General features: G+C 17.8%; 5 protein-coding genes across 5 annotated transcripts in view; 3 read left to right on the top strand and 2 right to left on the bottom strand.

The window, feature by feature from the left end:
* Nucleotides 1-2611: 2611 nt before the first annotated feature.
* Nucleotides 2612-3755, top strand: PADL01_1341600 (sporozoite protein essential for cell traversal; the record flags this gene model as incomplete). The annotated part of the gene is made up of 5 exons (XM_028683968.1): nucleotides 2612-2678; nucleotides 2749-2831; nucleotides 2942-3072; nucleotides 3218-3291; nucleotides 3379-3755. The coding sequence occupies 5 exons, from the start codon at nucleotides 2612-2614 to the stop codon at nucleotides 3753-3755; spliced, it is 732 nt and encodes a 243-aa protein (XP_028540094.1).
* A 1457-nt stretch (nucleotides 3756-5212) lies between these two features.
* On the top strand, nucleotides 5213-6511 carry PADL01_1341500 (casein kinase II beta chain; the record flags this gene model as incomplete). The annotated part of the gene is made up of 2 exons (XM_028683967.1): nucleotides 5213-5692; nucleotides 5828-6511. The coding sequence occupies 2 exons, from the start codon at nucleotides 5213-5215 to the stop codon at nucleotides 6509-6511; spliced, it is 1164 nt and encodes a 387-aa protein (XP_028540093.1).
* A 1069-nt stretch (nucleotides 6512-7580) lies between these two features.
* On the bottom strand, nucleotides 7581-8372 carry PADL01_1341400 (tetratricopeptide repeat family protein, putative; the record flags this gene model as incomplete). Its single annotated transcript, XM_028683966.1, has 1 exon — nucleotides 7581-8372. One exon carries the CDS (start codon nucleotides 8370-8372, stop codon nucleotides 7581-7583), a length of 792 nt encoding a protein of 263 aa, XP_028540092.1.
* A 1016-nt stretch (nucleotides 8373-9388) lies between these two features.
* PADL01_1341300 (conserved Plasmodium membrane protein, unknown function) lies at nucleotides 9389-12256 on the top strand (the record flags this gene model as incomplete). Its single annotated transcript, XM_028683965.1, has 1 exon — nucleotides 9389-12256. The coding sequence occupies one exon, from the start codon at nucleotides 9389-9391 to the stop codon at nucleotides 12254-12256; it is 2868 nt and encodes a 955-aa protein (XP_028540091.1).
* Nucleotides 12257-12789: 533 nt separating this feature from the next.
* The window catches only part of PADL01_1341200 (iron regulatory protein), a gene marked incomplete at both ends in the record, with an annotated part of 2730 nt that continues 927 nt past the window's right edge, over nucleotides 12790-14592 (bottom strand). Inside the window, one exon of the mRNA XM_028683964.1 lies at nucleotides 12790-14592. This exon is cut by the window's right edge and continues 927 nt beyond it. Coding sequence (XP_028540090.1) covers nucleotides 12790-14592 — 1803 coding nt within the window.

The raw sequence follows: 14592 nt of genomic DNA, 5'->3' as shown, positions 1-14592 counted from the left end.
TTACTAATATGGAAAAAAGTACAAATATGAGTACTAACAAAAAAAATATATAAATAAATTTTAACAATAGAAAATTTTTTTTATGTAATGAAAAGAACTAAATAAAAAAACAAAACAACAACCAGTATGGTTCACAAAAAAAAATAAATAAATGAATTATACATATAGATATATTATATTATATATATATATTATTATTTTATATATAATATTGTTATATAATAATCATATAGGCTTTAGAAAATAAAAACGACGTTTTAAAACAACATTTTTATTATCACACAAAAAATAAAAGCCAAAATGAGTTGTTAAGAAAAATATTAAAAAAAAAAAAAAAAAAAAAAAAAAAAAAAAGCTAAAAGTCAGGTAAATAAAAAAAAATATATATATATAATATGTAAAATGTAGAACTATAATTATAAATATATGAACAGTAAATATAATTTTCAAAATATATATATATATTTTTAATGTGATAATATATTTTTTAAGATGCCTTTTTTTTTTTTTCTAAAAAAATATATATAATATATACTTATACGTAATATGCATCATGAAATATATAAATATATTATATATATATATAATAACTATATATATATATTTATATTTTTTTTTTTTTTTAACAACTAAATCAGAAGTGTGCAAAATAAAAAAAAAAAAAAAAAAAAAATAATAAAGCTATATATAATATAAATTATGTAACAAAAAAAAAAAATATATATATAATTTAATTTTATACTTATATAAAATTTAAATATGAAATAATTTATTATATAAAATAAGATTAATGTTTATATGTAATTATTAATTATAAGAACATAAAATTTTTTTTTTTTTTGGTGATCTTAAAAATATAGAGAATGTTGCGTACTAAAAAAAGATAAAAGAAAACTGGCCCTCATAATTTTGTTCTCAAAAAAAAAAAAAAAAAAAAAAAAAAATATGATAGCTATAATTAATATATATACACATATATATAGTAAATATTTAAATTTTTTTTTTTTTTTTTTTTTTTTAATTTTAAAAAATAAACTTTACTCATATAAAAAGGAAAAAAAAAAAAAAAAAAAAAAAAAAATGCATATAAATAAATAAATAAATAAATAAATATATATATATATATATATATAGTAATATAAAAAAAGAAAAAATAAGAATGAAATATTTTATATATTCTATATAATTTTTATTTTTCCTATATGTTGAAGAAAAGAAACCTTCAATGTAATAAAAATAGAGTATTATAAAAACTCAAGTAAATATATTTTATAATCCTAATGTGGTAGCAAAATTATTATTATAAAAAAGTTTATCTATCATGTGTATTTAAATTTTATCATTATATAAAAGGAAACAGAATGAAAAAATTAATTTCTAATATTTAATATATGTGTAAGAAAAAGATTAACTTGCTTTTTGTATATATTTTACGAAAATTAAATAATGCCTTTAATTAAACAAAAAAACACATATGAATATAAATATGTTATTTTTTTTAAAGTTTCTATTTAAAAAAAAAAAAAAAAATAATAATAAAATAACAAAATTGAACCCATGTACTAAAAAATTAAATCTTAGAAGGAATTATATTATGAAATTTTATTTTTTTTTTTAATTACAAAACTTTTTGAAAAACATCCTTGTATAAAAAAAAAAGGTTTCATAATTTCCCTATTTTTTTTAATCTTCTTCTTATGAAAAAGAGTAATTACATAAAAAAATATTTAATATAAAAAGAATAAGGAATAAATTACTATACATATATATTATTTCTTTCTGATTAAATTTTATGTGTTTATTCGCCTTCTTAATTATGCATGCTTTAAGAAAAAATTTTAAAAAAGGTATGCAAAACTGCCTTTGGAATGTACAACTGGTTGTTCAGTATATTTTTATTTACCCATCTTATAAAGGTCTATATGATAAATTTAATAAAATTTCTATTTCCATTTTTTTTTTTTTTTTTTTATGTTCTTTGAATGTTTAAAATTTATAAACTTAATTTTTGATCATTCCTTTCCTCAAACTAGCCAATATATATCTAATTATGCATGTATATAACCTGTTCTTATATATTTTATTTAATATTAAAAAATGTCACTGAGCTTTTTTATGGGTTCATATAAATTTAAGAGTTGGTTTTTAATTTAAACATGTAAAATTATGAGGAAATATAATTTTGTAAATAATAAATATGCCAAATAAAAAACAATATATTAAGGGTTCATACAATTTTTCTGAAATATTTTGTAGACTTTGTCTTTTAAAAAAAAAAGATATATATACACATTTATAGAGACAACAATAATGTAACATAAGTATAAAGCATAATTAAAAAGCAAATAGAAAAATAAAACAAAATAATATACATATATATATATGATAGATATTATATATTTGGTTTTTTTGATATTGCTATTTGCTATTGGTTGTTATAAGATTTTTGTGTTAATAAGAAAATAGTTATGACACATACGTTATTTTATACAAGCAGATAAAAAAAAAAAAAAAAGAATGGACAACTCTAATTTGTAAAAAAAATTTATTACTTGTCTACCTTTTTCTATATAATATTAATATTACACAAAAAAAAAAAAAAAAAAAAAAAATGAAAATCCGGATTTGTTTTGTCCTTATTTTAGTCTTGTTAAAATGTGTGCTATCTTACAATCTAAGTAAAATAAAATATATATATATATATATATATATTATAACGATGACATATATTTAATTAATTTTTTTTAGATAACGATTTAACTAAGAATAATAATTTTTCCTTAAATACATATGTCAGAAAAGATGATGCGGAAGATGATTCAAAAAATGAGGTACATACAAACATTATTAATATATATATATATATATATTTTTAAATAATATTCAGGAGAAAGAAAAAAAAAAAAAAATAATATTTATTCATAATTTTTCTTTTAAACAGATTGTTGATAATATACAAAAAATGGTTGATGATTTTAGTGATGATATAGGTTTTGTAAAAACATCGATGCGTGAAGTTTTACTCGATACCGAAGCGTCGCTTGAAGAAGTATCAGATCATGTTGTACAAAAGTAAGTATAAAATAAAATCATCTTAATTTTTAATATGTATGAATGATTAAAAAAAATAAATAAATAAAAATAAAATATATATATATAAATATATATATATTTTTTATTTATATTTATTTTTTTTTTTTTTTTTTGTTAAATTAAGCATATCAAAATATAGTTTAACCATTGAAGAAAAACTTAATCTTTTGGATGGGCTTTTCGAAGAATTTATTGAAAGTAAGATTCAATTTTTCTATGCACACATATACATATATATATATATATATATATATATACACATTTATTTATATTTTTATTTTTTAGATAATAAAGGCCTCATATCCAACTTATCAAAAAGACAACAAAAACTTAAAAGGGATAAAATTAAAAAGGTTTGTGATTTGATCTTAAAAAAGTTAAAAAAGTTAGAAAATATGAACAAACTTATTAAATATAAAATAATAATAAAATATGGAAATAAAGATGATAAAAAAGAAATGATACAGACATTGAAAAATGAGGAAGGTATATCTGATGATTTCAAAAATAATTTATCAAATTATGAAACAGAACAAAATAACAATGATATAAAAGAAATAGAATTAGTTAATTTTATTTCAACAAATTATGATAAGTTTGTTATTAACCTAGAAGACCTTAATAAGGAGTTGCTAATGGATTTAAACACAGCCTTATCATAAAATATAAACATATGAATATATATACATATGAATATATATACATATGAATATATATACATATAAATATATATACATATAAATATATATACATATAAACATATATACATTTTTTTTTTTTTTTTTTTTTTATTCTTTCACCATTTTATTTTATATGTATGATCTGCGTTTTTGTATCTTTTATTAAAAGATAAAATACATATTTATATATATTACTTATTTTTATTTTTAATATTTTTATTTTAATTTATTCTTTTGCTCCACCTCCTTCTAACCTTTATGATTAAAATTATACCCTTAAAAAAGGAAAATGGTTATAATAATATATATATATAAATCATGTGATATAAATATTTTTTAAAATATTCTTAAAACATTCTCTTTACATATATATATAAATATTTTATAAATGATATATTATCAATAATATATATGTTTCAAAAGTTCTTAAATGTTATATAAATATATATATATTAAGGAACAGAATTTTTATTTTTAAAATAATAAACCTAACTTTTTTTCATATATATTTAAAAATATATAAAAGAATAATATAATAAGATCAGTATATAATTTATATTTTATGCATATTATTATCATTTAAGATTTCATATAAAAAAAATTAAAAATTTTTTTTTTATATATAATATTTTTCTTAAATAAAAAAATATTATATAAACATTTTATTGTTATAATTTATATGTATATATAATATATATAATATATGGATGTAAATTATTAAAACTACTATATATATATTATATATATAATATATTATTATATATATATGTATATAAATTTTTATTCTCTAACCACCAATTAGTTTTAAGTTCTTAAACTTTCTTTTCCTTATTTGATATTACCATAAAGTAATTAATAAATAATAATAATATATATATATATATATATATATATATATATTTTGTAATATGTAAATAAATATATATTGATTTGTATCTAATATTTTACAAATGAATAATAATATATAATATTTATAAAATATAAATAATATATAATATATTTAAATATTATATTTTTGTTTATTATATTATATATATATATATTTAATTTTATTTTTATTATTTAATATTTTATATAGAATAAAAATCAAAAATAAAATTACAAAATAATATATTTTAAACTTAATTGTATATATATATATATATATATATATATATATTATTTAGATATGTTCCATAAATATGTTTCTCCTTTAAGTTTGCTGCATTGTTATATATGATTTATTATATGTATATGTTCTCATTATTATATGAATGATATAATAAAAGGAAGAATACAATCATATATAAATATACATATACCAATAAAGATATTTAATATATATATATATATAATTATATACATATATATTTATTTATTTATTTATATATTTATATTTAAATAATTTTTTAAAAAGAATCAAAAGGCGTAGGAATATTTAACATAATATAAGAAATAGTATGGAGTATGTTTCAAATGATGAAAGTGCAAATGACATAATCCAAGATGAAAGTAATGAAGGAGAAATTGAATTAACTGAGGCGGAGTTTTATGACCTTACAAATATTAATGATAAGATAGATGAAGAAATAATAGACGATGATGAAGAAGAAGTTAATAAAGATGATCAAGAAAACGATAATGTCCAAGTTTATAATATTGACGATGATGATAATGATGTAAATAATGATGTAAATAATGATGTTCTTTTATTAGAGAAACAAAGAGATAATGATGTAAATGAAGAAGAGGAAGAGGAAGAAGAAGAAGAGGAGGAGGAAGAAGAAGAAGAAGAAGAAGAAGAGGAAGAGGAGGAGGAGGAAGAAGAAGAAGAAGAAGATGATGATGATGATGACGATGATGATGACGATGATGACGATGATGATGACGATGATGATTATGATGATGAATATGATGAAGACGATTTCAATGAAGCAACAGTAAAATATAAAATAAGATAAAAACATATGATATATTTATATATATGTATATGTGCACATATATATTATATACCCTTTTTTGTATATATTATATATATTTATACATATTTATATTTATATATTTTCCATTTATAGGTGTCTTGGATTGAATGGTTTTGTCAATTGAAACAGAATCTTTTCCTTGTTGAAGTAGACGAAGATTTTATAAGAGACGAATTTAATTTGATAGGACTTCAAACGAAAGTTCCTCATTTTAAGAAGCTATTAAAAATTATATTAGATGAAGATGATGATGACGATGATGACGACGATGATGATTATGATGATGATGATGATGAAATAAATCGTGATTCAGAAGAAATGTATAAAAATAAAGATATGCATGAGCAAAATGCTGCATGTTTATATGGATTAATACATAGTCGTTTTATATTAACATCTAAAGGATTGGCATTAATGAGAGAAAAATATAAATCAGGAATATATGGTACTTGCCCAAGTATTTATTGTGAAAATGCAAAATTATTACCAACAGCAATATCTGAAATACCCAAATTTTTAAGTCCATTATTATATTGTCCTAGATGTTGTGAAACATATTATCCCAGTAAAAATTCTTTATTAAATCAATTAGATGGTTGTTATTTTGGTACCAGCTTTGCTTCTTTCTTTGCCCTTTCTTTTAATATAGCTTCAGATAAAAAAAAAGTTTATTATACCCCACAAATTTGTGGTTTTACAATTAATAGAAATATAAGGGAGACCTTATATATGGATGTTAATAAGGATAACACAGAGTCTTCTGAAGAATGCCAATGAATTGAACAAATAATATTTATAATCTAACATATGTGTATATAACAAGAAATATATATAAAACATATATATATATATATATATATATATATATGTTCATATTATAATTTACAATATATTGGATTTATTAATACCCCCCAAAATAGTTCACATAGTTTTTATTATCACTATAATCAATTCTGGAATTTTTATTTTTGAATAATTATTATAAAGAACAAGAAAAAAAAAAAAAAAAAAAAAAAAAAAAAAAAACAATTATAATAATAAGAACAATAAAGTTATTATTACAATAATAATATTGTATAATATATATATTATGATAATATTGTAGCAGAATTGTATTGAGATGTAAAAGAAGACTTTTATTCATTTCATTATATCTATATTATGCCCGTGTTGGATTCAAAATTAACAAATAAAATAAAATTCAATTTGTGTGTATATATTTATTTTTTTTTTTTTTTTGCAATTCTAAATATTAGAAAAGTGCATTGTTTTTAATTTTGTTTTTTTAAATATTATAAAATTTTTTTTTTTTTTATAAAAAGTATATATATATAAAAATATATATATATATTATTTAGGTACATATAACATATATGGTTATTATTTTATAATATATATATGTAAATTTATTTTTTTTTTTATATTCCTTTAAAGATATAATTTTGTTAATTCTATCTTATTTAATTATATATATATATATATATATATATATATATATATATTATACTCATGCGTTATATATATGTTTTATATATATGTGAATGATTTTTTCTTTATATATATAATTTAATCACAAAGATATAAACTTTTTTGTAATATTTACAAAATCCTGAGTTTTTTATTTTTCTTGTAAAATATAAATAAATTTTGAAAATTTTTTTAAAATATAATTTGTTAACATAATATAAATATATGTATGTATATATATATATATATATATATATATATAACATTATAGAATTGAAAAAAAACAAAAAAATAACATAAAAATGAAGAAATAATCAAATGAATAAAGTTATATTTTATACAACTGTAGTCTTTTTTTTTTTTTTTTTTTTTTTTTTTTTTATTCCTTTAAGGATGTTTCCTTTTTTAAACGTTCATACAAAGCCTTAATTCTTTGTGTTAGATTATGATCTGGACCGAATATCTGATTTGCAGTATTATATGATCTAATTAAACAAGTAATAGAAGAGTTTATATCATTCAATCCAATATATGAAAAAGATAAATTATAATAACATAATGTTATTTGTTCATTTTTATTTAGTTCTATTTCTGAGGACATTAATATTCTTATACATTCTTCGAAATATTCTATAGAAGTATTATATTCTTTCTTATGCTGATATAATGAACCTAGATTATTTAATGTATCAATTAATAAATATTTTTTTTCTTTAACTACCATTTTTTTATTAGATAATGATAATTGTAGAAAATCTTCTGATTTTTTTAGATCTCCTAAATCTTTGTATACTACTCCTATATATGTTTCAAGATTTGCACACATTATACTTATATCTCCATGAATTTTTTTATATATTTCATAACTTTTTATATAATGATCTTTTGATTCATTTAATAATAAATTCTTATGTTCCAAAATGGCTAGCTCCAAATAATGTTTAGCTATTTCTTCTGAACAATATGAACAAGATAGGAGTTTTAATTTTAAACTTTCTTTAACTAGTTCAATTAATTTTTCTGTGTCTTCATTTTTTAATTCAAACCCTGAATTTATATAAGTATCTTTAGGTCCATTATAATATATTTTATTACATAAACTAAAACTACGACTGCAGAAACGAAAATATTTTCTTTCAACAGTTTTTATTACATGTTTCAGCTTCAGCATTGTTTTGACACTCACTTAAATTGGTTATATACAAAATGAAGGTAATAACACAAGATACATAAAAAAATATAAATAAAAAAAAATATATATATATAAATATATATATATATATATTAAATTATAACTTTATGTGTATATTTTTTATTAACATATCCTTTAATTTACATATATTAAAAATATAAAATGATGGTACTATATTTTTACTCCCTATAATGAACCATCATAGGTCATCATATAAAATAAATTAATAAATAAATAAATATATATATGTATATATTTATGTGTGTGATAATTATACACATACATATTTTAAAATATCAATTTATAAATATATATATATATTTTTTTTTTTAATATTCTTTTTGGTATATAATTATAAATATTAAATGTAAGGAATTTATAATTTTTTGTTCATATATATAATATTCACTTTATAAATTTTAATGGGTGACGCTTAACTATATAAGTTGTTTATATATTAAGTGCATTGTATTAATTTACAATCATAATAATATTTTATATATATATATATATATGTATATATTATTATATGCACAATTTACTATTCTGTAATAATTATATTTTACACCTGTTATCTTTTTTATATAATTTCTTACATATATATAACAGTTGAATATTATCACATATATATATATATATATAATACCTTATGTGTTGATAATAAAAATACATTTTACTTTAAATTATAAAATATTTTTTTCTATAGCTCTACAGAATATTTTTTTATATTCTTTTATTTATCTATCTGTATGATCCAAATTGATGTTCTTTTTTTAAAATATTCTTTTTTTTTTTTTTTTTTTTTTCCTCCTGTTTAAAAATGGAAAAATGTGATAGAATATTTTCTTTCTAAATGTATAAAAATATTTAATATCCTTATATAGTCAATTTCTTTTTTGTATTGGATTAATAAATAATGAGAGTGAATAAAATAAAATTATATATCAATGATGAAATAAAAAAGAAATATTAATATAATTTTTTCTTGTTTGAAAATGAAGTTATTTGGACTTTCATATAAGAAATTGGGAAGGCTAGCTAATAATCGTATTAATCACATTAAACATAATAATAATTATTATTATCACAACAAACATGATTACCATAATAATAATGATCATAGTGATAATAATAATAATAGTAATAGTTGTTTGATATACAATCCTTTTATAATTAAATTTTATTTATATAACAATTCAAAGATAAATATTGATGTATATATAAAATTAATTTCTTTGTTAAATATAAATAAAGAAGAAGATTATAAATATAATAATATTTTAAATTCTTCTTGTTTTAAGGATGCCAATTTAATTTTATATAAATACTTTCAATATGTAGATAAAAAAAATGGAAATGAAAAAATAATTAAACTATTGTCTCTTTTATATTCAAAAAATATAAGAGAATACCAAGATAAGAACATGTACTTGTTTAATTCGTCAATACATTTAAATAGGATATTTTTTAAAAATATATTAAAATATCAGGACAGATTAAAAAATAATATAACAACTGATATATCATATAATAATAATAATAATATATATTCTATGAATACGGATTTTTTTTTATTTACTCTGGATTTTTACTTATATTATTTATCAAGGAATTGTAATATGCTAAATATAAATGAACTGAATATAATGTCTGAGATATATTCAAATATAAACATAACAATAAATAATGAGAATAACAAATTTTTGGAAGAAAATAAAGAAAACAAAAAAACAAGTAATATTTACTATAATCATATAAAGGATAAACAAAATATATGTTACAATTATCCTTATAATGATGATAAAAATATTTCTTCTAATTATTATATGTGTGAAGATAAAAAGAATAATGTAGATAAAGATAAATATATAGATCCACACACATATAATAATAAAATATGTCTATTATTTATATATATTAGCTCTAGTATTGTAACACAAACATTTAAACATATAATGAAAAAAGAAAATAATGAAGAAAAAAATATATATGATAATAAAAACAAAAAATCTTTAGACCATTTGATTAGTAAAAATATCAATGAATGTAAACATATTTTATACAATAATTTAATAAACAAAAGTGTTAATGAACAATATATAAGATATATAATTTTAAGAAGAAAATATTGTTGTAAAAATTTAAATATAAATGTATTAAAAAAATATCTTAATAGTATAAAATATTTAAATATAATAAATATAAAAAAGAGTTTTTATTATATATGTTATTTATATTATAATTCATATCTATTTAATAAGTCTATATATTACTCTTCTTTAATATTTTATTTATTACAAAAATATAATTTGCATTATACTTATATATATCATATATTGTTGATAAAATTTAATTTATTTCTATTATATCATAATAAAATATATAATGATTATAATAGACAGATACTTTTCTATGGAATTAATAAATATATTGATTCAATTATAATATCTAGAATAAAAAAAAATGACCGCATAAATACAATAAAGCATATGTCCTCATTGTTTCATTCACATAATTTTTATAATAACATATATGGAAAGGAATATGTAGACAATGAATCAATACACGATAGATTATTTAATAAAGTATATATCATTCAAAATAAAGAACAAGAAAAAATAACAAAAAAAAGAATAAAAAAAAAATGTAACAACTTACATTTATTACAAATAACCTATTTTGAATATTTAATTTTAAATCTGTTTAAATATTTGTATAAAAAGATTCCATGGGTTCATTATAAAAACAATAACAATAAATTAAATATATTTAACATTAATTATGTGAACAATTATGATGGATACTCTTCTTTATATATATATGAAAAATATGCAGACAAGATATTTGATACATATTCTATAACAATGTCAGAAAATTATTTATCTAATATTATACTTCTAACAATATATATACAAACATGTATGCCAATTCTTTTTTCTTATATACAAAAATTATATATATTAGAGAAAGTAAGAATAAAAAATTATGTTAATTATAAAAGTCAAAATAAATTAAATATGCTAATGAGAAAAAATCATCGTAGATCTAATGTATATAAAAAATTTATATTTTTAAATAATACAAATGGAAATATGTATGAATATATAAAAGAAATAATTTATAACACATATAAGGTACCTATGTGTAATGATAAATATATGAACATTTTTATATACAAAAAAATAAAAAGAAAAGAAAAAAAAATTGAAAATAATAATAATCACATATATAATAATAATAATAATAGTCATATTTCTTATTTTTTAAGTTGCATTTATAATTTATTCAAAAAGAAAATATTAGAAAATAACAATGTGGAGGAATACTATTCAAAAAATATCTATAAAACTAAATATATAGACCAACATAATATATTTAATAATATAAGAAACAATAAAAATAATAAAATTAAAACTAGTCTTACACACTATTATATAAGTAGTAATATAAAAAATATTTATAATGATAATAATTTATATAATGAAAAAAATATACTAACATTTTTTTGTGATATATATTTTAATAACCATATTATTGAAATAGATGGACCTAAACATTTCTATCTTTATTATAATTATGAATATCATAATGACCATTTTATTAGTCCTTTTATTTTAAAAAATATAGATATTTTTAATTATAAATATCTCTTCCCATTCTTCTTTAATAGTACAAATAAAATAATAAAAAATATAGGAAGCGATTATTATATATATAATGACAAGAGTATTAAAAAAAATTTTTTTTTGTATATTTGTGGCTACTTTATTAAACATATCAATTACAAGGAAAAGGATATAACAGATTATAAATATTTATATAATCTAATATATAAAAAAAAATCCGACTTACACATAAGATAATAAAAAATAATATTATATATATATATATATGTATATATATATGTATATTTTTTTTTTTTTTTTTTTTTTTTTTTTTAATTATAAATAAATAATTCTATATTATAATAACATATAAAAAAATTAATTTTTTAATTTAAATGAAAAAATAATAAAAACAAAAATATATATAAATATATAATATATATATATATATATATACATATATATCACATTTACAAATGTGTTTCTTAAGATACAAAAAAATATATAATAAAGATAACATTATTGTAGTAGTGGTTCATAAAAATTACATAAACATATATTTGGGTCTAAGCCCTTGAAAAGGAATATATGTATATTTGCATATATACATATATATTTATAAAACAAAAAAATAAAAATAAAAATAATTATATCCATATATATATATATATATATATATATATATATATATGGTTACATTTTAACATATTTATATAAACATTTTCCATATTGATATATAAGTATATACTTATTATTCATTAAATAAAATTTTAATTATTTATTTATTCATTTTATTTTTTAGACTCATTAACTAATGACCTTAAGACATATTTTAGAATTCCTCCATTTCTAAAATATCTTTCTTCAATTTCTGTATCTATTCTACATAAAACATCAAAAACAATAATGTTTCCTTTTTGATTCATTTGAACTTTAATAATTTGTTGTGCTTTAATATTTCCATCATTTAATAAGATAGTAAATTTTTCAGTACCATCCATATTATAATATTGTGAGCTTTCATTATTTAAAAATTGTAAAGGTAAGACACTCATTCCAATTAAATTACTTCTATGTATTCTTTCATATGATTCTGCTATAACTGCTTTAACACCTAAAAGATTTGGTCCTTTGGCTGCCCAATCTCTTGAACTACCAGAACCATATTCTTTACCAGCAATAATTATTACATCTATATTATTTTGTTTATATTTCATAGCTGCTTCATATACAGACATTAATTCATTTGTAGGTATATGTATAGTATTTGGACCTTTATCTGGACACAATTTATTTATTAATCTAATATTTGCAAATGTACCTCTAATCATAACTTCATCATTTCCTCTTCTTGCTCCATATGTATTTAAATCTTGATCACTGATATTTTTTGATTTTAAAAATTTGTATGCTTCAGACGTTTTATGTATCATTCCAGCTGGTGATATATGATCTGTTGTTATACTATCTCCTAGAAATAATAATACATGGGCATCTTTAATATCTTTTATCTTTTCTATTTCTATTTTCATATTTTCAAAATATGGTGGTTTATGTATATATGTCGATTTTTCATCCCATTCATATAATTTATTTTTTTTTATTTCTATATTATTCCAATATTTATTTACATATTTAATATTTTTATATATTTCTGTATACATTTCTGGTTTTATATATTTCCTTTCATATTCTTCAATTTCTTCTTTACGTGGTATTAAATCTAACGCATTAATTTTCTTTCCATTATAACTAAAAATATAATTACTCAAATCCACATTAACATTTCCAACAATACTAAATAAAACAACTAATGCAGGAGAAGCTAAATAGTTAGCTTTAATTAATGGATGAACTCTGCCTTCAAAATTTCTATTCCCTGATAATACAGAAGATACAATTAAATCATTTTTGTTTATCACTTCTTCAACTTCTTCATCTAGGTGTCCACTATTACCAATACATGTCATACAACCATATCCGACATTATAAAAACCTAGTTGTTCTAAATATTTTAATAATCCACCTGCTTCTAAATATTTCTGAACGGTTTTAGAGCCTGGTGATAAGGAGCTCTTAATATAAGGCAAACTTTTAAGTCCGAATTCTTCAACGGCTTTTTTTGCCAATAACCCAGCAGCTATCATAGATGATGAATTACTAGTGTTAGTACATGAAGTAATAGCACAAAGAACAACACTACCTTGAGATAATTCATATTCTTTACCATCTTTATAATACATGAAAGATATTTTTTTCTGACGGTCTTCTTTTTTTATGTTATATCCTTTGAATCCTATAGGTGATTCTAAACACATAGTAAAATCTTTATGTAATTCTGATAGTAATACATTATCATGTGGTCTTTTTGGTCCAGACAGTGATAAATTTAATTTTGATAAATCTAATGTATATACATCTGTATATTCAACATTATCTTTATAAGTATTAAACATGGAATTTTTTATCAAATATTCTCTTATAAGTTCCACCTTTTGTTTATCTCTACCAGTTTGTAATAAATATTCTAAAGTTATATCATCTACTGGAAAAAATCCAACAGTTGCTCCATATTCTGGTGCCATATTTGATAT

The sequence above is a fragment of the Plasmodium sp. gorilla clade G2 genome (assembly GCF_900097015.1).
Source record: "Plasmodium sp. gorilla clade G2 genome assembly, chromosome: 13".
NCBI lineage: Eukaryota > Apicomplexa > Aconoidasida > Haemosporida > Plasmodiidae > Plasmodium > Plasmodium adleri (nom. inval.).
Note: the sequence above shows the minus strand (reverse complement) of the source record. Positions and strands in the feature narration are given on the sequence as shown.